Source organism: Electrophorus electricus, chromosome 23 (assembly GCF_041902795.1).
Source record: "Electrophorus electricus isolate QZ-2024a chromosome 23, ASM4190279v1, whole genome shotgun sequence".
NCBI classification, from domain to species: Eukaryota; Metazoa; Chordata; class Actinopteri; order Gymnotiformes; family Gymnotidae; genus Electrophorus; species Electrophorus electricus.
The window spans coordinates 12,128,721-12,155,286 of NC_137519.1; the positions used below are offsets into that span (position 1 = coordinate 12,128,721).

Here is a 26,566-nt window from a genome sequence, read left to right on the forward strand (position 1 = left end):
ATTTCCAGGACTATGTAGGGAACAGATGGGAATAATATGACCATGTTTTACTTGTCCTGATAAGGTAAAACAAAGATAAATGTAAAATGTTTTTATTTATTCTATAAAACTGAAAGGGAAAAAAACATTTTTTCAAAGATTCAGGGTACGCTTTAGTTTTAAGCATAAGAAATTCTTATTACATTTAGATATTTACATAATACACATTGGGCATAATACACACCTGCTACACATCCTGAGAGTTATACCTCTGTCTGCATTTGCTGTCCATCATTTTGTCTATAAGTTCTGATTGGCTACTCTTTGTTTTCTTTGGGGGGGTCTTTTTCTGTGATTGATCAAAACCTTCTTAAAAGCCTGCACCAGCAAAACAGCTTATTCATAATTACATCTATATATTCACAATATTTTACAATATGTTATTAAAGTATCATAAATGCTGTAATTACAAGATATAACATTATAATTACAAGTCTCAAGTATAACCTCCTCGATTCTATGAGCACCATAGTTGGATATACAATTGCTGTTGGATATCCTAACTGCCATGATTACTGAGCCAAAGCTTGTGTATCTGTGTGTTGTGTGTGTTGGGGTGTGCGCACGTGTGTGTGTGTGTGAGTGTGTGGAGGGATAGGGGGGTCTCCCTTCGCGTTGTGATATATTTGTTTACTGCCTGACACTTCGTCTGGTCCCCTCAGGCCCTCTCCAGCACACAGGGGCCTCTGTTCTTCCCTTCCTGCCCCCACACAAAGGCGTTGCTCGTTCTGCGGGCCCTTGGCACAGGAGCCCGAGCCAAAAGGGAGGCCCTTGCCGTGTTCAGACGGGGATGTTAGCGTGAGAGAAAGGAGAAAGGGGGACAGGGAAATAATAAAACCCACCACAAATCAGAACTGTCACCCTGCCCCACGGGCCATGGTCGCGGGATGGAGAAGGAAGCAGAAGGCCAGGTCTGATCCTTGAGCAAGCACACACACAGATGAACAAACACATACACGTGCACACTTATCTTCCTTTGCATATTCTTGACAAGTGTACAAGTGCATGTGTGGTTTACCTCATGAGAATGGTCCAGGCTTGAATCCTGGATTCCCGCAGTCTGGGAGTTGGGTGGCTCTGCTATGCTGTGGTGGGCAGTTTGCTGGCATGGTTTGGCACTTGAAGGAACGGTTTCTCAAATCAATGCAAAGTTATTTTTACTGATCACCTTTATCCTATAATGAAAAATTTGTTTCCTGATGCAAGTGGTCTCTTCCAGAATAACAATTCCCCCATCCACAGGTCATGAAGGGTCAGAGAACATGTTTGATGAGTGATTTAAATCATGTACTATGTCTTCCACAGTGACCAGATCTCAGTGCAATCAAAGACCAATGGATATTTCTGGAGATTTTGGACCCATGTGTAAGACAGAACAGAGTATGTTCTTTGGTGGCTCATTAGTGGACCAATACCCTAAGACATTTTATGACAGCTTTTCCTTTAATATATATCCACCAGTAGGAAAACAGGAAACAGAGGCCCTAAGCCATCAGGATCTGAAGCTCAATGAGCTGACATTTACAGATACTATAAACATCAAAGAGTTGCAACCTCATACAACAGCAAGCGGTTCAACTGAAAGAAACTCACAAGAAACATGAATTACATTCTGGTGATATCACAACAAATTCCAAACTTTGAGACAAGTCTGCTCTGGAATGACATATAATATTTCACTAGAGTCAGATGTTAAAAAAAAAAAACAACAACCATAAAGAGCAGCTTGACAGTATACAGAGTGAACCCACCTTGCAGAGCAGACTGCACAAATAGCACACCGTGTGACCTTGCTGGCACAGAATCCACACAGGAAAGCAGCGAGTGTTCAATTAACTCACATAGCTCATGAGAGTTGATTAACCCTTCAGCACTAGGACTCTACTCCAACACAATACACGACCTGCTCACCTGAGTTCACAGAGTTATCAGAACCTTTACATTCTAAACGAAACAAAGATATAGTACATAAGGCAGATATCTAGGTGTCTAATTGTGTGTGTGCACACGCGCGTGTATATGTGTGTGTGTGGGGGGGGTGAGTGGGTGTGTGTGTGTGTGTGAAAGTTCTGTGCTGTAAAAATAGAAGTTCTTGTATCTAATTATAGGTGTGTGTGTGTGTGTGTGTGTGTGAGAGAGTGTGTGTGGGGGGGTGTAAAATGTCTTTGCTGTAAGAAATAGTAGTTCATAGCAGATATAACATTTCTAGAAGGAGCTCAGTGGTGGATCAGCTGTGTATGCAATGGTACCTTCATACCCCTCTGAAACCCCTTGCACACAGACTGAGTACATACAAACACACACACCCTTAAACAAAGAGTGAGAGAGAGAGAGAGAGAGTGAGAGAGAGAGAGAGAGAGAGAAAGTCTGACAAATCAGAGCTTTATATCCATTCACAGCAAGACCTATAGAATTTACTCCAACTTCTAGTCAGTCAGAAGCGCACCCACACATAACAGTGTTTTGCTGAAAGAGGAGCACAAGTTATTTATTTATTAGCCAGCAAAGCAGTAATATGGGTCATTAAGCAGCAAAGTGGAGTCATAGAGTCATAGGGCATAACTGTATGTAACAGATTCAAACCTTTGCACCAAGTTATGATCAACAACACTTTAACAGGCTAAAAAGACCAACCATCAGTTTCAGTGTAAGGCAGGAGTGTGAATGAAAAGAGTGAAGTGGCTTCATTCTGGTTTTGGTACTAACTACAGTTTTAGTCATTTTTCATAATGCACAATTAGAGCAGTCTTGATTATGCTTACCTCATCATAATGCAGCATTTCTCCATCTGTCTGTCAGTATTGTAACAGAATGTTTCAGTGTGTGGGACTGACAAACGCTCACGCACAGGTCAAGCAGGTCAAAGCTATTAAGAGAGTTCACTGCTTGGAGAGTTTGGACAGTATACAGTATGGTTTTGTAGTCTCATCAATCATAAGGTGCTGTGTGTGGACCCAGTGCAATACCTCCCCATTACAACAAACACATAAATGTGTTACCCACCTTCTGGAGCTCCCGACCTCCACCTGCAGTTCAGCCGTCAGGTCCGTCACAACTATGCCGTGTCCAAGTCTCTGCTACCCCAGAGTTCTCAACACGTCCGTCCTTAATTAGTGTGTATTCTAAAAATACCACACCTTACTCACGAGTCATTCCTTTTTTTCCCCATGCAGTTGTGAGCATTGTACTCTACTACTCTTGGAGAACTTTTAACTGAGCACTTTTACTTCTTACAGACTGACTCTGGTTTCCTCATTGTTATAAGCTGTAGTATAATAGAGGCAAAAGGTAGCATAAATATAGATTGAGAGAAGGGCCGTCAATAAGTTGTGAAACACTAATATTATAACATGTCATCTGCAGTGACTAATGATAGTACAGCATGTGTGTGGGCATGATGGGCATGGGAACACGCAAGCGCACACACACACACACACACACAGAGACATTGATGGCATAACAGCCCTACCTTGCATGTTACACTGGGAATTTAATTTATAATTAAGCCTTTGACCACTTAGCTTTTAACAACAAACACTGCGTATTTCAAACTCTCTATATATAAAACTCCATGTAGTACAACTTTCAGAAGCAGTAATGAACTGAAGTCCAGCACACCAGCGTGCATTCACGGATCCGCAGATGCGCAGGGCCTGAGAAGGCTGTGCAGGTGGGCCACAGGTGGGCGTTAGGTTCGTGCCCCAGCATGTGACCAACCGCTCCACCGCTGTCTGTTGCTTAACGTCAGGGACCAAAACATTAACGCATGCGCCGTAACCCGCCGCGCATCAGCTCGGTATATGAGAGCGAACGCGCATTCCGAAGCTGTTGAATGTTTTTTAAACAGTCGCAGAGATGGACGAGGCGAACGGGAGGAACCGGGCGAAGACGGACTCTGGCGCGGAACGGAGGATATCGGATTCTGGCAAAAACAAAAGGGAATCAAAGGAGAGAGTCACATTAAAAAAGGAAATCGGTTTATTGAGTGCCTGCGCTATTATCATAGGTAAGCGTAGTCGTTTGTTTTCTTTAGTTTACCTCTGTTTTCCAGCCTTTTATTGCTTCTGTAAACTTTACCCCCGGTTGTTTGGCTGTTACTGTACCGTGGACACCCGTGAGCTGACAGCTGCCCGGCTGCGACAGGTATAGAACAAAGGGAGCGCCAACTTCACAGCCGGGAGGAAACACTGTATCTGCGTTACAACAGGACTATGTGGTAGTTATTAGTGGAACCGTAACGATGTAATCACGAAAGGTTGCCCAGTAACGTTAGTTGGTTTCCCGCGTTTCCTCTCCTCTCATCCGCGCGTAGATTGCATCATTAAGGAGGAACTGTACTTCGTGAGGAGCCTACGTGGCTGTAATGCACTCGCCATTGACTCTCTTAACTGTACAGTCCTGGTCGGGTGAAGAATAAAGATGATAACTTAAATTCAGATCACTACTGTACTTTATTCAATTACACATTAGTCCGACTTATGCTATTTTTCCCCAATGTAAATTAAGAGGAACTTAAGAGGAGCACGTGGTGCCACGCTATACTCATTTTTGCAGAGCAGTAAGCGGACGCCATGTGGTACTATCTGTCAACGCAAATTTCGCAGACATATGGACTTCAGCGTGGTTTACTGATTTATAATCTTCTCGGAGTCATTTACAGTATCCCAAGGAGTTAATTTGATACGGTTGTTGGATGATGTTTTACATCTTCGAGTCCTACAAAAAGCTGGTAACATTTTTTGTAACACGTAATTTTCCTCAGATCTGCCTTGTGTCAATCACATCCTACAGAAACCAAAGGCAAGGACTTTAGTCTTTCTCCCTCCTCTTCCAATACTGGAATATGGAGAGTCAAAGTGTGTATGCGTGTGTGTATCTTGGTGGGTTAATGAAAGTGGACTGGTGGATGACCTTCATCAAAAGCATTCAGATAAGGCCAACAGAAGACAAGAAAGAGAATTTCAACATTTGAAAACATCAGTGCCAGAAGGTCCAAATGAAGGTCATCTGAGTGTAACCTTTGCTACTAGTATATATTGATGAGTTCTGAAGTTTTCACCAGCAGAAGTAAAGTGTGTGTCTGAGTTTGTTCACACACTTACCATCCACAACAGGACAGGCTAATGAACTGCAAAAACATGTACTTACAGATGTCAACAAAAGCCAAAATGGAACCATAAAATAGTTACATTTATTGTCGGTGAGTGATGGATTACATGCAGTAGCGGCGGACAGCATTGTGAGGTCTGCGTCGGAAAGGACGCCTCTGCTCATGTAGCAGTGATCCAGAGATGAGGGAGGTGCCAGTCTTGTAACAGTGCTCAAACCCATCAATAACAGCGTCTTCCTCTCCCTATGTTTCTCAAACAAACTCCTGTGCTTAAAAAGATGAAAGATTAATGAGCATGAAAGGTTAATTCCAGACCTACGCAATATGGATAAAAAATATTACACCTGTGTCAATTTGTGTTAATTGTGTTCATTTTCAGTAGGTTACATTTAAAGACATGGGTGAATGTTTGATGTGATATGCGTAAATGTTCGGTTTGCATTATTTTGACCAAAATGTACATCTGTGGATCAAAATGTGAATCAAGTAATTTGGAATTAATATAATTGTAACGGAGAGTGGTGAGGAGGCGGACGCATTTGCAGAAAAGAGCGAGATTTATTAGGGGCAAATCCAGAGTCGTAGTCGTTAAAGCAGTCCAGGGTCATAGAGCCAATACGGAGAATACGGGGATACATGATTAAACAAATAAAACACACAAAGGCAAACAGGGGAAGCAGGCTATAGCAAAGGCTAGGAAACCCGAAGGCCAGCATAAACACAAAGGCACGGAGTACAAACTTAAAGGCACGCATATACAGACTTTAAATGAACAGCCAGGACACAGGCAACAAGACAGGGTTTAAATACATGAACTTAACAAGGTAGAAACGAGGGACAGGTGTGAGCAATCAAACGAGGGGTGGAGAAAACGAAACTACGGCATGGAACTGAAATACACAAGACAGGGAAAACATGGAACGTGGAAGCTGGGAGGGACTAACCGTGACAATAATTTGAACTCTTATCTGGAACACTCGTCTGGATCGCTCACCTGGAATTCCCATCTGGAACATTTATCTGGAAAAAATATCTCAAATGAGTTGTGATTTGTCAGAAAGCTCATTTGCATAATATGCCATTCTTTGATATCAGAGTGGCAACAATGTTTGACAAACATTATAATTTGAATGTAATTACTTATTAATTTCTGGTAACTTTTTTTGGGGGGGGGGGGGCGTTCTGAGTGAATGATATTGACACAAGACAAGAGCATGGTAGGCTTTTTGAGAAAGCTCAAGCCGATCAGAGCGTTCCTTAGACTCGTAGCTTTACTGTTAATTAACGTAACCTCACTCGTAACTAGCATAACCTCATCATAACCTTTTAAGCTGCAGCAGGTTAGGGGACAAATACCAGATGAGAACATGCCCTTTATTCAAAAACCTGGTCAGGAAGGCCTGAGCGCTGGGGTTGAATGGTCCCTTCTAGCACCAGTGTATTACACTGGGGAGGAATCTTATCATTTGTCTGTCTGTCTGTCTAATGTATGGCTCAGTTCATATATAAAAGGCTCAGTTCATATAAAGACTGATAGATAATTTCCATACATACATTATGGAATCCATTTTGCATAAAATGTATTCATGCAAAATGGATTCCATAATGTATGTATGGAAATGATTTTATAAATACATGTTATAAAGTAATCCAAAATAAATAAATAAATAAAAAAGTTATATATATATATATATATATATATATATATATATATATATATATATATATATATATATAATACATGTTATATATTTTATATATATATATATAAAATACATGGCATAGATAGATAGATAGATAGATAGATAGATAGATAGATAGATAGATAGATAGATAGTCATTGCATTGCAAAATAGTGTCACTTCAAGACAATGTCAAGTCAAATTTACTAAGAAACTGCTTTTACAACACAAGTTGTCGCAAAACAGCTTTATAAACGTATGGATCCAGGGCGCTAATGAGCAAGCCAGAGGTGACAGTGGCAATGCAAAACTCCCTGGGTGGAATTACAGAAGAAACAGACAGCCCATGCTTTACATTATGTTTAGTCCAAGTAGTGCATGAGAATTTCTTACTCCTGAACTTAGCTGTAGTCAGTTCCCTATGTGGAACCGAACCAGAACAAACCAGGACATGCTGCTAGGACACAGCTTGGAAAGCAAAGAAAGTCCTGTGTCCTGTTACCTGTCTTGTGTCCTGTTCTCTGTCCCATTTCCTGTTACCTGTCCTGTGTCCTGTTCTCTGTCCTGTGTCCTGTTCTCTGTCCTGTTACCTGTCCTGTGTCCTGTGTTACATTAAATGATGATGGAATTGCCTTCTATATTTGATTAGCTAAAATTATAATAATTCGTACATTACACATTTGTACAATTATAAAAATGTGTATAGTGTATATGATCTATAGCATAAATAACAGTTTTGCCTAACAGCTGTGGTCTCCTTAGTGATGTTGTCAGCAAAATCTTTTGCGGCACGACTGGCAGGAGGCAGATGTTGTTATTAGCAACACTGTTTGCAATGTGGCCAACAACAGACTCTCAAGACTGCCCGCGGCTGCTTTGATTTAAATATACTAGATGAAGTGGACCAATTCAAGCCCAGCTCCCCCAGACATAGCATAAAACTAATCTAGTGAAACCACTGCATGATCTTACATGGACAATCGTCACTGAGATATATTTTTACCAAGGTGATTATCAATCACCAAGGTGTTTACAGTGATTAGAATCACCAAGATTATAAATGGCTTTGATATCCTTTTACACTGCAATTATTTTGTGTGAAAACCGATCTTGCTGACTCGTTTAGTTTGTAATCTGAGAAAATGTGAACACGTACTCAGCTGGCGCACCCTGTGTCTTACAACAGATCTGAAAGGCTCAGAGGGCTGAAATGGGCCCTCCATATACAGCATAAAAAACTAATTCTCCTTCCAGCTAGTGAGTCTGTGACAGCAGGCAATCAATCAGTCAATCAATCAATTAATCAATCAAACCAACATTCTCATTGGAGTATTAGAACCAAGTCTAGACCATGTCCAATCAGTTTAGCTGTTTTTTGAGCAGTGTAACATTTTTTTCTGTTTGTTTGGTTTTTTCTTACTTACAATTTTTTATTTGAATTTTTGAATTGCTGAATGTGTTATATAATATAAATGTGTAATATAAAATTTAATGTTTAAAACTCTAGTTTGGTCTCATATAAACATTTTCTGTATTGTCCTGCATGTTCCCTGAGTTTACAAAGTTCAGGGATTCATCCCATTCAAAAAGAGGCAAAATAGTTTTTTAGTGTCACAGTTTCCCGAGGGTCTAAATGCTTTGCTCAGACCGTGCATACTGAGTTTATTACATACACACCACCACCTTCACACAAATATGACATTTCAACATGTCTTATGTCATAAGACTGTGTTGTGCTGTTTAAATCAGGCAGAGTCTCAAACGTTTATGTTCAGTTAAGCACTGGACTAGGCAACACAAGTGGCTTTAAACTAGTTGATGCTAGGTGTACCAGTTCTAGCATCTCCATGACGATTTCTCTCCTGGACGTCTCACAAATAACCATTTCAAGGTTTGACCAAGAATTGGGTGATACTGTGAAAAGTGGTAGGCAATGATTATGGATAAAAAAGCTTGGGAAACAGAGGGGTCAAAGGAGAATCAGGAGAATCAAGCACAAAAATAGATGGGTCACAGCTCACACTGGTTCACAACTTGACAGACTTTGTCTCCAGTGAGAGAGAAAACCATGTTAGCTGCCAGTGTTGTCAGGAAGATGACAGGGAGCTTTCCTTGTTTCAGTGGCCTGTAAGGTCATCAGATCTCGAGCATTTTCAGGATGAGGTAGACAGGGCTATTCACAGCAACACTGCAGTCAATCAGCTTGCAGCAACTGCACAATGCAGTCCTGTCCACAGGAAACACCATTCCTGCACCACACACCTGGCACTTTGTACAGTCCATTCCTAATCAAAGTAATGCCGTTCTGAAGGCCAAAAGAGACACTGCACGCTACTCAATCTGCCTTGTAAACTGGCAACTTTACATCCACCTCCAAGGCCCGCAATATAAATACAAAACAAATAAAATATTTGAAATGTATTGCATATGCAAGGTTTATCCATATTATAAGCGTGGTGAGTTTAGATCTGGACTTAGCATGCCAGACTGTGCTTTGTTGACTCTTCTGAAGTTGTCATGGGTCCCAGTGCCTACAAATAATCACAGATATTTCTCAAGCTCAAAGCCAATGTTCGCCCACTAGCAAACTAAACCAACAAAAGGACTACACAACTGAAGGTCTGGAGTTCACCCCTGAGAGTACAAAGACTACAGTTCAGAGCTGTTCGGGCAGAGGGGTTAGTAGACTCACTCACAAGCCCATTCTACCCACCTGTTCCTCACCAGTGTGTTCAGAGTTTGTTCACCGTGGACTCTGATCCTGATTGCGCAACCTCTCTCGCTGTTGACTTTATGCCTGGTTTTATTTTCAGTCTTTTTCTCATTTTGCTGGCCCACTGAGTGATGTGTTAACAGGTAGGAAATGTTGCCTCAAAAGGCATCAGCATGGCTTTGTTAAGGCAGGGTTTGCCATGGTACACAGGCAGTGACACAGAGGACACAATATATGCCTGTTTACAAGTGAGAAGGAGCGAGGCAAAGAGACTGAGGGAGAGAGACAAAGCTCTCACTTTCCCGTTAACAATGGCATCAAACACTCAACATTGGTCACAAATAAACTACAGCACACTGGAACAATTCTTGTGGCAAATGTCCTTTAGATATTCTGAAATAGGAAGGACAGAATTAACTTCCCAAGGGAGATAAGAAAACAACAGAACACAACCTAGTATTTCAGTTTTCATGTTGTTTGTGGGAACAATGTGAAGAGGTTTTGTTTTGTAATTGTCAAAACCTTTCCCCCCCCCCCACAGGGAACATCATTGGCTCAGGTATCTTCATCTCTCCAAAGGGGGTTCTAGAACATGCTGGCAGCGTGGGCTTCTCGCTGATCGTCTGGGTCCTGGGTGGAGGCATCTGTGCTCTGGGGTCTCTGTGCTATGCCGAGCTGGGCGTCACCATCCCAAAGTCAGGGGGTGATTACTCCTATGTGACGGAGATCTTCGGGGGCCTGGTAGGGTATGTGTGCTCGTCTTGGTGCAAGCAGTAGGTGTTTTTATCAACATTATAGGATGACATACTTCAGCAGATTCACCCTGGTACATTAGTGGGGTTTTTTGTTTGTTTGTTTTTGCAAAGTGATTTTATTTTAAAAAAATAGATTACATTGTTTTAGGTAAAGTATTCTAAAAAAAAAGTGCTAAAAAGTGCTCTTAAATTGCTTCATATGGACATATTGCTGCATATAGACAGTAATCATTGTCAGGTTCAGGGTGCCAAGTTTAATGAAAGTGCTCACAGGGAAATCCAAAAAAAAAGCATCAAAAAATACACCAGGTCCAGTAGCAGTAAAGACAAAGGAACAGGCAATAGAGCAAAAACCAGACACGAGTCCAAAACCACAAACAAAGGTAAGTACAAAGAACCACAAACGCTAGACAAGCTGAACGAGAACTTACAGAGAGACTGACACAGTTAGATAACCAGGCCCCCACCGGACACACATAGCCCACTAACTGGACATAGGACACAGGTGAATATAATAGATAGGGCATTTGGAATGGACAGGAAAGTTGTGGGGAATGTAGTTCACATGCAGCAGGCTGGAGGCCAGCTGTATACTGTTTAATTCATAGAACATTAGTCCTGGTAGGTGTTGCAGTTTTATAGTGAATTTTCGGAGACTGTGTCAGATAGCTCCCAATGTCTATGATAAACCCGTGAAAAACTACAAAGATTTAACACGTGTGTTTGTGACGGCAGGTTCCTTTTGCTATGGAGCGCAGTGTGGATCATGTACCCCACCACGCTGGCTGTAATCGCCCTCACCTTCTCCAACTACGTGCTGCAGCCGGCTTTCCCCAACTGCCTGCCTCCATACATCGCCACACGCCTCCTCTCCACCATCTGCATTCGTGAGTGCACCGCCCTGTGTGAGCTCCCTGTGTGCACATGAAGGCAGCTGTATAAGAGACTCAGGCTGGCACACGGCAGTGTCAGAATATTTATGGCTCAGGATTAAACCAGTTCGGTAGAGACTGCTGACGTGTGTGTGTGTGTGTGTGTGTGTGTGTGTGTGTGTGTGTGTGTGGGGGCAGCCTCGTGACTCAGGTTTGGGCATGTGTATTCTGGACTGGAGCATATGAGAAGGTGTGTAGGGTGGGGGTGTGTATGTGTGAGGAGTTGCCTCGTGACTCAGCTGGTACTGGTCTGTGTGTTCTGGACTGCAGCATATGAGAAGGTGTGTAGGGTGTGTGTGTGATTGCGTCTGCATGGCCAAATCCCCCCCCCCCCCCAATTACCACTTCCTCAGTGTCACTGGCAGAGTTACTAGCACCCACCTTTTATGGATTTTAATATATATATATATATATATATATATATATATATATATATATATATATATATATATAATCCATAAAAATATTTTGTGAAATTGGGGAATTTTATTCACTATATATATATATTCATATATATATATATATATATATATATATATATATATATATATATATATATATATATATATATATATATACAACAAAAAATGTAAAGGCAAAAAGTGAATAAAATTCCCCAATTTCACAAAATATTATAATACATTATGATAGAAATCCACCAGTATTATTAAAAGGGTCATACATTCTATACATGTTTATTGTAGTGAAAGTGTGCATGATGTGTAGCAAAATATCAGGAACTTAATTTGTTTATTCACCTAAACACATCTGATTTAAAGGCAGTTTTTCATAATTTTTGAGGGGGGTGATTTAATTTATTCCTTACATTTGTTATTTAAGGCTTTTATGTGTGACAGACAGATTCCTTAGACCCTTATTTAAAGTAGCAACCTGTGAGACTTAGAGATTATGATATGATTCCTAACCTTCAGATGGCAATGACATTACGCAACATGATGTAACATGATGTAAGAGCTACACATCATGACTCCTAACCATCAGATAATAATAACGCAACATGATGTAACATAAAAGAGCCCTCCATATATACATCAAGGCAATTTAGTCCAGATCTGTGCTTGAAATGGCTAAAAGTGGGTTAGTAGTGAGAATATTGGTTTAGGAACTATAGTACGCGCAGCAAAGGTTTGGGGTCATGTAAGGCTGGATTGGGTCGGGCGCATGCTGAACAATGGGCAGAAGGTTGGGGTTACTGCAATGGCGTCGGGGCACCTGACCCTCACGTGGCAGTGGATCAGACTGTATAATGGTGCCAGGCGTGGAAGGCCCGAGGGCGTGACGCCCGCATTGTGCATTGTTTTGGGGGGGCATGGCCATTGCCGCGGCAACCCCACCTCCATTTAAGCGACGAGGACACGGAGGTTGGGCATCATGACCAACGCTAAATTCGGCCAATCCAAGCGGAGATCCGCTGTCAAGGCTTAGTAGAGGGGGATGAAGAATCACCTTTTCATAAGCACTGCAGTCTCTGGTGGGCTTAAAGCCATCCCAGAGGAGAAGAGAAGCTAGAGTCCGGTGCTCGTCAGGTTCATAGGGCAGCATTCTGAAACGCCAATGCTGAGCTCTCTGTAGCACTAACCTGCCGAGATTTCACTGCCACAGAGCCGGTCTTACAGACTTCAGATTTACTCGCCGTTTGCTGACCAGAGGAGAGATTCCTGTCGTACTGCCAACTAAGATCTGCAGACCTGCCTTTGATTGGCAGGAAAAAAACAGTCAAGGAAATAGACTGGAACAATCAGTTTTAGTGTGAGCTTCACTCTTACTGCATCTTCTTCCTCTTTGATCCATCAAAGTGTGTGTGTGTGTGTGTTTTACTTAATGGATGGGCTATAGAAGCTTGTTTCTAATGTTTGTATTGGATCTAAGTCTGTGGCTGTGATTAGACCTGCTTTCATGCTCTGCCCGGTGTGATTATTTGTTTGTCTGTCTGTGTGTGTGTATGTGTGTGGGTGCGTGAGAGAGAGACAGAGACAGACTGGGGGCTTTGCCCTCCCCTGCTGAATGTTCTGAATAAATGTCACAAGGTCACCCTTCTGCAGTCTGATTGCACAAAACACACACACACTCACACAAACACACACACAGTTCCCACATTTCTAGATAGAACACAGCTGCACCAAGAACGAGAACAGCAAAACACAACCCCCTAATACACAAAACCACAGCAAAGCCTAGCAAGCACCAGCAGACCAGATGGACAGAACGCTGTCACCCAAAGCTACTACACAAGCCTCCGAAAAAATGAGGTGCCGTCAGTGCTGGGGATAGCAGCCCGGAACATCACAGTCTTATGGACAAATAAGGACATCACCGCAAGCGTCTTCAGCCTAGCACATGACACAACTGCACACTTCTTCACACTCTGTGTTCCGCAGCACCACCTGGCAGTGTGTAACTGTATATATAAATACTTACATATTTCCAAGAACTGTAAAACTTGTAAAACTGTAAAAAGTGAAGAAAAAAAAAAGAGAAGTAGATGTGTATATGTGTACATGTGTGTGTGCATGTGTGCATATGTGTGAATGTGTACTTGTGTATGTGAGGGTGAGGGTGAGTGTGTGTGTGGGTGTGTGGGCATGTGAGTGTGGGTGTGGTGGAACTGCTGCGCATTTGTGCAAACACACACACACACACACACACACATACACTTCTACACACATACCAGTCTACAGTGCCATAGGAACACCTGACACCTGTGTTTGAAATGATAATGGAACAGTGCTATGCACACACTCAGCATGCATGCATCTGCACACACACACACACACACACACACACACACACACACACACACACACTACTGCAAAAACGCCTGTAGATCCGTACAGTGACTCAACCTGTGTTATCATCATACTCCTGATTTGAGCATGTTAAACTGAAGTTATTGGACAAACTGCAGTGTTTCTGTACAGAACTTTGTCATTTTCCACTGGACAGAAAGTATACACATAAGTATACACATAAGCACATAATTTTTCTTTGTGAAATGTAAGCAACCTTGCATGAAAACTGCTGGCGCTAGGCTCTGGTTTAGGGATAGTTTAGTGTAGTTTTTTTTTTTACTTCCTTCCCATGTAAAAAACAATAATCCAACACTATCAATCCTGTTCATTAGAATTCCGACAAATCCCTGCTGGGAAGGACTCGGAACAAACGGATATTGTTCTGCTGTGCACGTGAAGGCCCTGTCCAGGCTCTCACCTTCTGGAGCCGTAAAACGGCGAGATTCCGTCCCAATCTCCCCTCGCTGTGGATTAGTGGCCTCCCTTTGTTGCTTTTATGGGTCAATTAGCAGCAGAGGGAAGCCCTTCTCCACTGTTTGGCCTGAGTGCGTTCGGCCTGGCAGGGAAAACAGAGCAGTCAGAGCTTCATTGAAATTCTCCTCTCATTAGCTTTGAGTTCATTTGACTCCATTTAGCCACTGCTGATAACGTAGCGATACAACACAAGCAAACGGAGTGAAATCCGAAAGGAGGAAGAAAGCAAACAGAGTAAGCTGGCAGATGATCCGGTCCAGTGTGTCCCAGAGACATAGCAGCGAGAAGGACCTCCGCGTGCTCCTACGATGCACTGTGAAGCATTATTCCCTCCCAAGTGAGTCTTTTGATACTGTTTCCTTTCTACTGTATAGGCTGTTTTCAGCTGTGCGCCTGTTTGGCTAAGTGCCAGCAGCTGTAACAGGTTGAGGGCATTTCCTCTAGAGAGGGCAGAGTGTGTGCTAAGTGGGCTGCGCGCTGGAGTGTGTGTGGGTGGGCGGGCTGCTCCAGGCAGTGATGGATGAGAAGGGGGACCCCGGTTCCCCTCTACCCAGTGTACTGCGCTACATTGCTGCAGGCACGGCACCGCCCACCCTGGAGACGGACCTCCGGAGCGCCACACACCGGATCTCCACCGGAGCTCATGTGAAGCAAGGCAGGATGCAGGAGGGACATGCGTGCGTGCGTGCGCACACACACACACACACACAACAGCAGTGGCCCACATGCGTGTCCATCTAACCACACGTGTCACATGTCCAGTGTCCAGACAGGAAGCAGTTGAGAAGCTTTATTAGTTTGCTTAGTAATGTTGATGTGTGTAAAAATTGAGCTGCCATTCTCTAGTAGCATCACTCAGCAAAAGAACTCACAGAAATGCTGGCACCACAACCATTCAGAGTCTGGAAAAAAGGACCACATCTCACTTCCTTCTCCGGTAATAGTCTCCGTAGGAATGAGCGAGTAAGGTTCAGTGCAAGCTGCTGAGGTTACTGCAGCATATGAAACGCATCACCCTGAAGCATATGAGACACGTGACTCTCTGAAATCTGAACCATGCGGCCCCACTGTTTCCATTACTGCGCCACAGTATGATATGTCCGTCCTGAAACATGTAACTCCACTTTTGTAGTTCCAAGCAACAATCATCAGTCAAATTGCCTTGGACGAAAACGTGAGACAGACAAAAGGGGGAGAGAGAGAGAGAGGGAGAGAGAGAGAGAGAGAGAGTTCTCAACTGCAGCTCCCTGTAATTACAATGATCTCATCTGAAAGCAGCGAATGGCCTGTTTATTTATAGTCTCTGTGTTTGCACAGTCTGTAGTTATTCAGGGATTTTTGGGGGGCTTCTGTTCCTTTTGGAAAGGAGCAGTGAGCATGTTGGAAATTGCTTTTATTTTGTTTTTAACATGGATCCTTAGCTGAGAACCAGGAGAAACACAGTCATTGTATGTGTGTGGATATGTGTGCCTGCTTGTAAGAAAAATGTCATGTGGGCAGATATGAGTTTATGTATGTGTGTATGTGTCTGTGTGTATGTGAATGTATGCGTATGTGTGTGCGCGTGTGTGATTTCCTGTCTGCGTAGGTGAATAATGTCTAAATTGCTCTCTTGCTGTCTCCTTCCTGCACAGTGCTGCTGACATGGGTAAACTGCTCCAGTGTTCGCTGGGCTACACGCATCCAGGATTTCTTCACCATTGGAAAACTGCTTGCCCTCGTACTCATTATAATAGTGGGCATGGTACAAATTTGCAAAGGTATGTATGCGTGTGTGTGTGTGTGTGTGTGTGTGTGTGTGAGCAAAGCAACCTCTTGATAACCTGCTGTAGTTCACATAGGGTTTAGAGCTATAGCTATAGTCCACATAGCCCATGTTACTTTTATTGAATGAACCCGTAACATGAATATTATTAGCTCAGCAGGAACTTCACGGCTAGGGTGGGATCAACAGTTTTTTTCTCCTGATTAATCTTTCCTGAACTCCTATGACCATTGTCATTTGTTGATATGATAACTGGACCCTGGTTGCCCTCTGTGGGGTGAAGCACGTATCTCCACACAGACAAGGAACACTGCAGTCTGAAGCTTCGATCTATTTCTCTCTCTCTCTCTAGAGATAAGGATATGTTAAATGGCACTCATAAATGGCTTGTTCATGATCAGTGACTTTTTTAATGTACATTCTGTATCCTTTTAAATCAACCATGAATGAAATATAATTTATTTCTGAGCTAAATCATAAGAGTTAAATATAATTAACTCTGCCTATACTATCAAAGTGAGTTAATAGCCACCAGTAATTTAAATGACACAAATTAAAATAATTTTCCTCCATCATATTCAGTGAGGGCCAGTACTGTCTGTCTGTGTGTGCGTGCGTGCAAAGGGAAAACTGTCACACACAGCTGCAGAGTTAGTGTCAGTCAAACACCTACAATGTGACCTGAGAACTTTGTGAAGTTTCTCTCTTCCTGTGTGTTTTCCCCATTGGGATAAAAGATTAAAGTTTTAATATAATGCTCAAGTTTCTAATTTATTCAGATAATTAAAAAAAACTGTTACCTTTCCATCATTTGAATTGTGTGATTGCAAAGAATACAGCTGTATTACAAAGGCAAATATTTTTACACAGTTCGCAGTAAACCGAGTAATATGAATGAAGGTGTGCTACCTGTGTCACCACCAGCTCCTAGTGCTGCAGTTGCCTCTTACTCTGGTCTTTTCCAAGCAACATAAGACAATTACTGGCACCTGGTGGCCTTTCCAGTTTTGACAGAAGAGTCATTTTCTGTTTTTTTCCACATTACCACATATTTGGAAAGCTCTCCATTAAGGCTGAGAGTCCCTTTTATTGCTGCCAATACAAGTTATTTTATAGCTGCTGCAGACAGTTACAGCTTGGTGGGGGTTACCATGGTAACTGCTTATGTGTACAAGATGGCCTCAACATGCTCTTTAGCACTATAGTCATGGTTACAGTATGAATCAGACTTGTGATGCGCTTCAGTCAGACAGCTATATCATGAAGTTCTGTGATGCTGTATATTTCAAGTGAAGTCTCAAATAATGTTATCAGAGATCAGAAACAGGTTATAATTGTATTATTAATTGGTTTATTCAGAAGAAATTCTAAAAACATTTTCTGAATGCAGGAATGACCCTAAGTGTTTCTAAATATTCATTGTGTTCTTGAACTGTTCCTAATAAAAAAAAATTTTAAAACAGTTTTCAGGAATCCCGACAATGAGAGGGAAGAGAACTAAGTGACAAGAAAAGAATAGTAGAGACAGAGGCAGAAGTTCAGAAGGGGCTTGAGGGGCAGTGTGTAGAGTCAGTGTGTAGGAGCAGTGTGTAGAGTCTGTGTAGAATCAGTGTGTAAGAGCAGTGTGTAGAGTCAGTGTGTAGGAGCAGTGTGTAGAGTCAGTGTGTAGTAGCACTATGTAGAGTCAGTGTGTAGGGGCAGTGTGTAGGGGCTGTGTGCAGGAGCAGTGTGTAGAGTTAGTGTGTAGTAGCACTATGTAGAGTCAGTGTGTAGGGGCAGTGTATAAGAGCAGTGTGTAGAGTCAGTGTGTAGGGGCAGTGTATAAGAGCAGTGTGTAGAGTCAGTGTGTAGGGGCAGTGTGTAGGAGCAGTGTGTAGAGTCAGTGTGTAGGAGCTGTGTGTAGGGTCATTGTGTAGGGGCTGTGTTTAGGGTTAGTGTGTAAGGGCAGTGTGTAGGAGCTGTGTGTAGGGGCTATGTGTAGGGTCAGCGTGTAGGGGCAGTGTGTAGAGTCAGTGTGTAGGGGCTATGTGTAGGGTCAGCGTGTAGGGGCTATGTGTAGGGTCAGCGTGTAGGGGCAGTGTGTAGAGTCAGTGTGTAGGGGCTATGTGTAGGGTCAGCGTGTAGGGGCTATGTGTAGGGTCAGTGTGTAGGGGCTGTGTGTAGGGGCTACATGTAGGGGCTATGTGTAGGGTCAGCGTGTAGGGGCTATGTGTAGGGTCAGTGTGTAGGGGCTGTGTGTAGGGGCTGCATGTAGGGGCTATGTGTAGGGTCAGCGTGTAGGGGCTGTGTGTAGGGGCTGCGTGTAGGGGCTGCGTGTGGGGGCAGAGTGTAGGGACAGTGTGTAGGGTCAGTATGTAGGGGCAGCGTGTAGGGTCAGTATGTAGGGGCAGCGTGTAGGGGCAGCATGTAGGGGCAGCATGTAGGGGCTGTGTGTAGGGGCTGCATGTGGGGGCAGTGTGTAGGGGCTGTGTGTAGGGTCAGTATGTAGGGGCTGCTCATTAGAAGAATTATTCTGGACATAAGAGGCTTTCAGCACAGCATTAACCAACCACTGGGGTGAGCAGATTAAAGGCACATAATCCTAACAGATAAAGATAAGAGGTTGATTATTGACATATGAGAGTTAAAAAAAAGTGAAGATTTGTGAAATCAATGTTTCTAAGAGGAAGAAACTGCTTAGTGTAGGCCTTTTTCTGCCTCTGACTTTTCTTCTGTATTTCTGTAATGTCTCTTATAGACACTGAGTGAAATCTGCTTTTTATTTGACTCTACATACTACTCATACAGGCACTTGTAATCAAAAGGTTGCCAGTTCAAGCCCCACCACTACCAAGTTGCCACTGTTGGCCCCCTGAGCAAGTTTCATAACCCTCAAGTTGTACTCAGCCATGATTTTAAGTTGCTTTGAATAAAAGCGTCAGATAAATTCTGTAAATGTCACACACGCTGACTCTACACACTGCTGTGCTGCTTTTTATTCACTTTCTCCACTAGTCAGCTATGGTGTGCCATAAAAGCCAGATTGTGCCATTCCAAACGTTTACTGCACTATAGCGTAAATCCGGCTGTTCTCTGGGACCCCTTCCTTCCACAGGGCACTACGATGCGCTGGAGCCCCAGGCAGCGTTCGAGTTCATCCGAGAGCCGTCCGTGGGCCAGATCGCCCTGGCTTTCCTGCAGGCCTCGTTCGCCTTCAGCGGCTGGAACTTCCTCAACTATGTCACAGAGGAGGTGGTGGAGCCACGCAGGTGAGTGATGTACCACAGTCTGGTCCCAAACTGTGACTTCCTTCTACACATCCCCTTCACCCAAAGACCAGGCCCCACTCCCTTAGGGTCTCTTAAATCTGTGTTATTAATGTAGCCCTGAAAACCTATTATTCATGCCTAGAGGTCATTTGGTTTTCTGCAAATTACTTTTTCTGACTATAGAACACTCTTTGTGTATGCAAGTGGAATTAATGAAGTAGAGCTGCCTGTTTCATGCTTGTTTCATACCTGTAAAATGCCTGTTTCATACCTTTCTTATACCTCATACATGTTGTTGACTGTTTCATGTTAAATGCCTGTTTCATGCCTGTTTCATGCCGGTTGTATGTCTGCCACCCTACTACTTATTATATACAAAATATATATGTATATACAAAATTCTAAATTTTTTCCATTTACTCAGCAAGCTACATTTAAATAATTAAGTAAAGTAGATAATATTTAATGATTTTGCTCCTGGAGAATATGGTCTGATAAACAGACTTGCCTTAGTCTGTCAGAAGGGGCTGTTATGTCTTGATAAAAAGTCATGTTAAAAACGCAGCAGAATAGTTGCCTGCTTTTTATTCACATTAACTCTCACACCTACACACACACACACACACACACACACACACAATAAAACACACAAATTTTTGCCCATACATTTGTAGTATCTACATATATGTAGTTTACATGCAAGCTATATTTCTCCTGTGTGTGTGTGTGTGTGTGTGTGTGTGTGTGTGTGTGTGTGTATGTGTGTGTGTGTACGTGCTTGTAGGAATCTGCCGCGTGCAATCTACATTTCTATTCCTCTGGTTACACTAGTGTACACACTCACCAATATTGCCTACTTCTCCTCCATGACCCCCGAGGAGCTGCTTGCATCCAATGCCGTTGCCGTGGTGAGTGATCTCAGATCTCATACTCCATAGCTCAGATTGGTTTAATCAGGTGTGTCCAACTCCTGTTGGAGGGGCCAGAGTTTGATCACTTTCCTTGGTTCAGTTACATGGTTCTGAACCCAGTAATGAACTGATGAATTGAATCAAGTGTGTTGTCAAACGAAGCTGAACTGAGGAGCTCCAGGAGCAGAACGGGCCACTCTGCTGTAGTTCAGCGGAGATCCAAGGAACATAGGAGCCATCTAAGTGTGTGTTGTTCGCTCATGTGCGCTGTGACTTGCAGACCTTTGGTGAGAAGTTACTGGGGATGTTTTCCTGGGTGATGCCTATCTCTGTGGCTCTGTCCACATTTGGAGGGATCAATGGCTACCTGTTCACGTCCTCCAGGTAAAAACAACAACTGAGCATTCTCAGAGTGCAGACTGTAATCAGGCTGTCACGTCAGACTGCTGAAGGAAGTTCTTTGCCACCCAGGCTGTGTTTCTCGGGAGCCAGAGAGGGTCACCTGCCCTATCTGCTTGCCATGATCCATCTAAAGAGCTGCACGCCCATCCCAGCTCTCCTAGTCTGTGTAAGAAATGCCTCACACACCTGGGACTGACCCTGATCCACTACGCAGCTTTAAGACACACCTGTCTACACAGTCAAAAACACACCTATGTACACAATCAAAAACACAGCTGTCTACACAGTCAAAAACACACCTATGTACACAATCAAAAACACACCTGTCTACACAGTCAAAAACACACATATGTACACAATCAAAAACACACCTGTCTACACAGTCAAAAACACACCTATGTACACAATCAAAAACACACCTGTCTACACAGTCAAAAACACACCTATGTACACAATCAAAAACACACCTATGTACACAATCAAAAACACACCTGTCTACACAGTCAAAACACATACTCCCACATAATCAAAACAGACACAGTTTCACAAAAGTACAATGCAGGCAAACACGAGATGAGATGTTCATATTTTTATTACACTGTAAGCAGTCTCTCTCTCTCTCTCTCTCTCTCTCGCTCTCTTTTTTTTCTTTCTCTCCCAGTGTACTGCAACCATAGTGATTCTTTGTATTGGTGAGACCCATAATCTGATCAACTATGTGTCTTTTATAAACTACCTGTCATACGGTGTCACCATCGCTGGCCTGCTGTACTATCGCTGGAAGAAACCCAAACTGGTCAGACCTATTAAGGTAAACCCAGCTGGCAAAGATTGCATTCTGTCCTGCTTAGCACAGGATTTACTAACAGTACTAGATACTAGTGAAAGAAAAGAATTGTCTGGACAAGATAGAATATGCTTGCCTTTGGTTCATGGAAATAATATCCGTGCATAGTAAAAACTTCATATTGAAATTTGTTTTAAATGTATTTATTTATTTAAATATTTTTAAAAATCATTTTATTATATTTGGTTAAAAAAATGTCAGATTTTATGCTAAAAATGTTATGGTGAAGCCATGAGTTTAAAGGACAGGGGACGAGATCCTGAGAGCTGTGTGGTGTAAGTTGGCTTCTCTGTGGGGAGGTTCAGCATTACTTTTCTAATCCACATTTTATGAGTTCTGGGATTTGCTTGCTTATGGTTCAGCAGTATTAACTTCTAGCCTTCTCTCCCCTTCTCTCTCTCTCGCTCTCTGTCGCTCCTTCTGTGTAGGTGAATTTACTCATTCCCATCAGTTACCTGGTATTTTGGGCAGTCTTGCTAGGCTTTAGTCTGTACTCCGAGCCTGTGGTGTGTGGCATGGGCCTAGTCATCATGCTCACCGGTGTGCCGATCTACTTCATCGGAGTGCAATGGGAAGACAAGCCACGCTGGATCTACATGGTCGTGGGTGAGTGAGGCCTCTTCAACCAAACTCCCGCATTGCCCACAAGGCTTCTTCAACCAAATTCCCACACTGCCCACAAGGCAGGGCTTCGCAGGCAGGATAGGATCCGAGCCAGGCCATGTCAGTATCAGGGTCCAGTACGATTACAGTCAGCTGTGTTTTCTGGTGGGATGGGGCGAGCAGCAGGGGTTCCTCTGTCCGAACACCAAACAGATCCTTGCCTACTGCTCTTCATGTGATCAGACACACACTGAGATTAAATGGCCAAGGCCTCAGACTTCCTTATGGATTAAAAAATTGTGTGTGCAGTCGTCATCTTCTCACACTGTAATACAACCCTGTGTTATGTTGACATTAACCAAATTAAGCACAAAATAACCCTAAGATGTCAGTGGTGTTCTAATGTTTCAGACTGTCACCTTTTGTGATATTGCATGTTACTTTGTAGAGTTACTTTTTGTAATCTTTTTTTTTTTGTGTGTGTGTGTGTGTGTGTGTGTGTGTGTGTGTGTACATCAGAGCGTGTGACGTATCTGGGTCAGAAGCTGTGCTACGTCGTGTTCCCTCAGAACGACCCCTCCGAGACAGAGCCTCTTACGGAGAAGTCTGATCTCTGAGCATTCCAAACATTCCAGGGAAAATCCCCCACTTTATGTTTCTGAAAAACACAAACAAGCAAAATAAGCCATTTCTGAGTTCCGTTCAGTGTTTCTTTCCCCCAATATGGATAATGCTTCCTCCACTGTGCTTTAAGTGCCTGTAGACATGAACTGCTGGCAGAGTAAGTGCATTTTGTCTTTTTCTTCAAATAATCCCACCATTTCTGTCTCGTGCAAACCTTCCGTTTTTCAGAAGAATCCAGTTCCCTCCGCCCTGATATCACTCCTGCCAAGAGACCACACTGTGCATGTACTCCCCTGTGCAGTGTGTGTGTGTGTGTGTGTGTGTGTGTGGTGTAGGAGACCTAGCTCTGTGACATTCAGTCCATTCATACATTCAGACATGCAGTGTAAGAGCGTCTGTGGCGTCACATGGTGTGTGTAAGTCTATAATGAGGATTGTTAGCAAATACGTTTCAGCTCTGTATCAGGTGTCCTTAAAAGCATTCTGTCTATTCCTTAAACATGGTGTCATTTCTAAAGATAGATATTTCATCATGATATACAGAAGCAAGCACACACATATTTTTGCAGTATATGCGTTCTTCAAGTTGTTTGTGCCCGAAATGCAAATGGTGAGTGGTATTTCAAATAACAAAAATCTTATCCATACCAAATGGATAAGTGAAGGGATCCTTATAATCTATGCAAGAGGACATACCATTTCCAGAATGCGTAATGTGTAAAGATGCCAAGTAAAGCAAATACATATAGGCCTCCTAGTTGGCAAATACTGTTAATGAACACACAAACAACCTTGGCAAATGAGTGTAACTTCCCCTGGTTCATATTTGAGCTCATTTTAGGGTCACTTGTGAATGACAGGACATTATAGTTTGTGTAATATACTCTATTGTATATTGTATACTCTATTGTATATTATATTATTATTGTAACAAATCTGTTGTAGTATGAGGACAAAATTACTAATTTAATGGTGCAAATGCTTAATTGTCACAGGTAGAGACAAGTATATACTGCAGCTTGTAGGATCATGGTCAGATATTAAAGGATAGCATATGGAGTCCTTATCATGACAGTATGAGATTTAGTATAAATGTTAACCGTGTAGTCTGCCACCACATTATCTGTAGGATACATGCTCCAGCTTTGGGCTTTAACAAGATATGTGTTTTAATTAACGACTTTGAATATGATCTATGTGTATTTAAATTTCATTAACTTCCAACAAAATGTTTTTTTTTTTAAGAGCACATTTACATTTTGGTTTTTGTCAGGTCATCAAGTTGTCTTTTCAGACTAGTAGTCAGAACAGGAACTGCTATGTTCTGACATTTCTGGTTCATAAACATTTTGTGTATTCTGTTGTGAGATATAGAACTAAAAAAAAATTTGTTTTGTATTAAGGACACCTGATGTGTGTGTGCATGCATGTGTGTGTGTGTAACTGGTGGGGGGAGCTCAACTAACCAGGCCTTTAAAATCTAAACATCCAGCCATGTGCTTCTCAGAGAAATTGCACTTGTGCAGAGCACAAATAACCACTTAGTCACTTTAATATGATGTTATAGTTTAGTGAACAAAGCTCAGTGAATGATGCATCATAACGGATCTATGCAACCAGATGTTTTAAACATTAAGGTATGTTTAAAACATACCGTTCCATTCTAAAATGGCAAGGCTAATATCCTGGTAACATACCTGTGTTTATCACAGACACTGCTCCCCCCACTGGAACTGCCAAACAAAGACTGCACCATTCCAAGCCCCTGTCTCTGTTGTAGTAAGGGTAACTGACTCTTAAAGAGACTTTTATGGAAGTGTACTTTAACAAACACAGAATAGCCCTTGTTCCCCCTAATGCACTTAGGTAACCAATATGTGCTTTTCTGATGGTTCGTTGGCCATGCAATGGAATGTGTATGGGAACTGAAAAGGGCCACTGTTATAGACTACAGCAGTGTTGTCAAATACTGGTCCTAAACTGGTCCCAGCGCCACTTAGATCACTCCTGCATGTCACATCCCGACTGGAGACCAATAAGCTAAAGTGATCTTTGCATCCTCTACCCAACTGAAGGTCAATTATTGCTAATATCTCACAGCCCAGACTGACTGAACCCAGTGGGGGTTTTTTTAGAGACCATTTATTGGAGGTTAAGTCTAGTAGTTGCACGCCCTCTGCTGTTCAGACCTGCACATGGCAGGAAATGACCAGGCGACACTTCTCAGTGTGGCCTCAGCCTGTGTCCACTCTAATGCACCCATCATCTTAGCAGCACTTAACAGTACTGTTGAAATTCACACAACAGTGCAGACTTAAGATGTGTAAATATTGTTTAAAGCTCCAAAAGAAAGACACCATTCCCGAGACAAATTGAGTGTAAGACATTCATAATATTTGCTATAAAAATTCTTTTTCTTTTTTTGTAAAAGATGTACAGGATGTGCATGCATAACAATAAAAGCATATTAAATTTACTTCCGAATAAAAAAGTATGAGTGTTATGTTGTGTGCAAGAATTATTGAAAATAAAAGACTTCGGGTAAACGTTGATGTTTGACAACTTACAGAGGATTATTTTGTAAGCTGGGGATCTTGCTCCAAGTCCGAAAAGCCAAAGGGCGAAAAACAGAGCATACTGGCTGGCTTGCAAGTGTGCAGATGAACTGTACTGTTATTGCAATGTTTGTTTTCTGGCTGCAAAGCAACCAGAGGAACTGCGTGCCTCAGCGTTTACTGCCTTCACCTTGAACCCGTACTGCCACCTGCAGGCTGTTTTTCTTCATTACACCACAATGAGCGCTTATATTGCTTCCGCTGATTGTTCATGTTTTTATCTGTTAAGTAGTAAATGGAAGACATTAAATAATCAGTAGGTTGCTTGATGTGAATGTTAAAAAATGTCACACAGGGAGCAGCTAATGATTGTGCTGTCATGGCCCTGACTTTGTTATAAAAGTGAAGCATAGTCTGCCTGTATAAAGATTCCCCCACGTTCCTCTGTGAGCACATTCCAGTAAGCAAATCACAAATTAAGGTCATTTTCTGCACAAATTACAAATTGAGTAAATGACAAAGCACTTTTGTAAGTTGCTCTGGATAAGATTGTCTGCAAAATGCCATAAATGTAAATGTAAATTTATGCAGGTGTGAAATGCAAGTGCTTGTGTTGATCCTTTTTAAAATTTTGCACACTGTTTAAAATCAATAGGAAAGAAAGGGACTTGTCAGAGATAGTAATAGTTACTATAGCAGTGTTTGTTTATGAATATATGAGTATTCATATCTGCATTATCCTTCATTTCTGCTCCTTACTAGGGAAATGAAACCACAAAACAAAGACTCTGACCTTTCTGAATAAGCAATTGCTGTTGGCTTTTTCATGACTGAAAATCAATAAGCTATAATAAGGTGACTCACACATCAGCCAGATCAAGTCAAATCACATGATCGCACAGTGTTCCAGGAAACCAAATTACTGGGATTTGGCAACCTGCTTTACAACACACATGCACAATAAAGCACACTGGAAATTGATTAATAAACTTTCCCTTAAATTATCATCACAGGACTGATAATAAGACATTGGACTTGGTATTTAGCTGTAGGCATGGATCTGATCATTACCTGATGGGTCCATTCTGGTGTGATA

The 26,566-nt window shown here is 42.3% G+C and overlaps 1 protein-coding gene and 1 long non-coding RNA gene across 8 annotated transcripts; one reads left to right on the forward strand and one right to left on the reverse strand.

Annotated features, from left to right (window-relative positions):
* Positions 1-3,593: 3,593 nt before the first annotated feature.
* Positions 3,594-25,465, forward strand: slc7a10a (solute carrier family 7 member 10a). Of its 4 annotated transcripts, XM_035520790.2 has the most exons (12): positions 3,594-3,709; positions 3,887-4,045; positions 10,086-10,290; positions 11,035-11,186; positions 16,150-16,275; positions 19,375-19,528; positions 20,313-20,436; positions 20,720-20,823; positions 20,911-21,007; positions 21,503-21,652; positions 22,117-22,294; positions 22,811-25,465. In XM_035520790.2, exons 2-12 carry the CDS (start codon positions 3,895-3,897, stop codon positions 22,906-22,908), a joined length of 1,539 nt encoding a protein of 512 aa, XP_035376683.1. In that variant the 5' UTR covers positions 3,594-3,709; positions 3,887-3,894; the 3' UTR covers positions 22,909-25,465. The 4 variants fall into 4 exon arrangements, with proteins under 4 accessions (XP_035376683.1, XP_081562113.1, XP_081562114.1 ...); XM_027008931.3 differs by lacking the exon at positions 3,594-3,709 and having other exon boundaries at positions 3,785-4,045; XM_081705987.1 differs by lacking the exons at positions 3,594-3,709; positions 10,086-10,290 and having other exon boundaries at positions 3,762-4,045.
* Positions 5,209-15,591, reverse strand: LOC113576696 (uncharacterized). Of its 4 annotated transcripts, XR_014119505.1 has the most exons (7): positions 15,388-15,591; positions 14,460-14,597; positions 13,671-13,700; positions 12,832-12,944; positions 11,101-11,213; positions 6,094-6,169; positions 5,209-5,413 (listed from the first exon to the last, which is right to left on the reverse strand). It is a non-coding gene; the product is annotated as an uncharacterized LOC113576696 (long non-coding RNA). The 4 variants fall into 4 exon arrangements; XR_003410545.3 differs by lacking the exon at positions 12,832-12,944; XR_003410544.3 differs by lacking the exons at positions 12,832-12,944; positions 13,671-13,700.
* Positions 25,466-26,566: the final 1,101 nt, after the last annotated feature.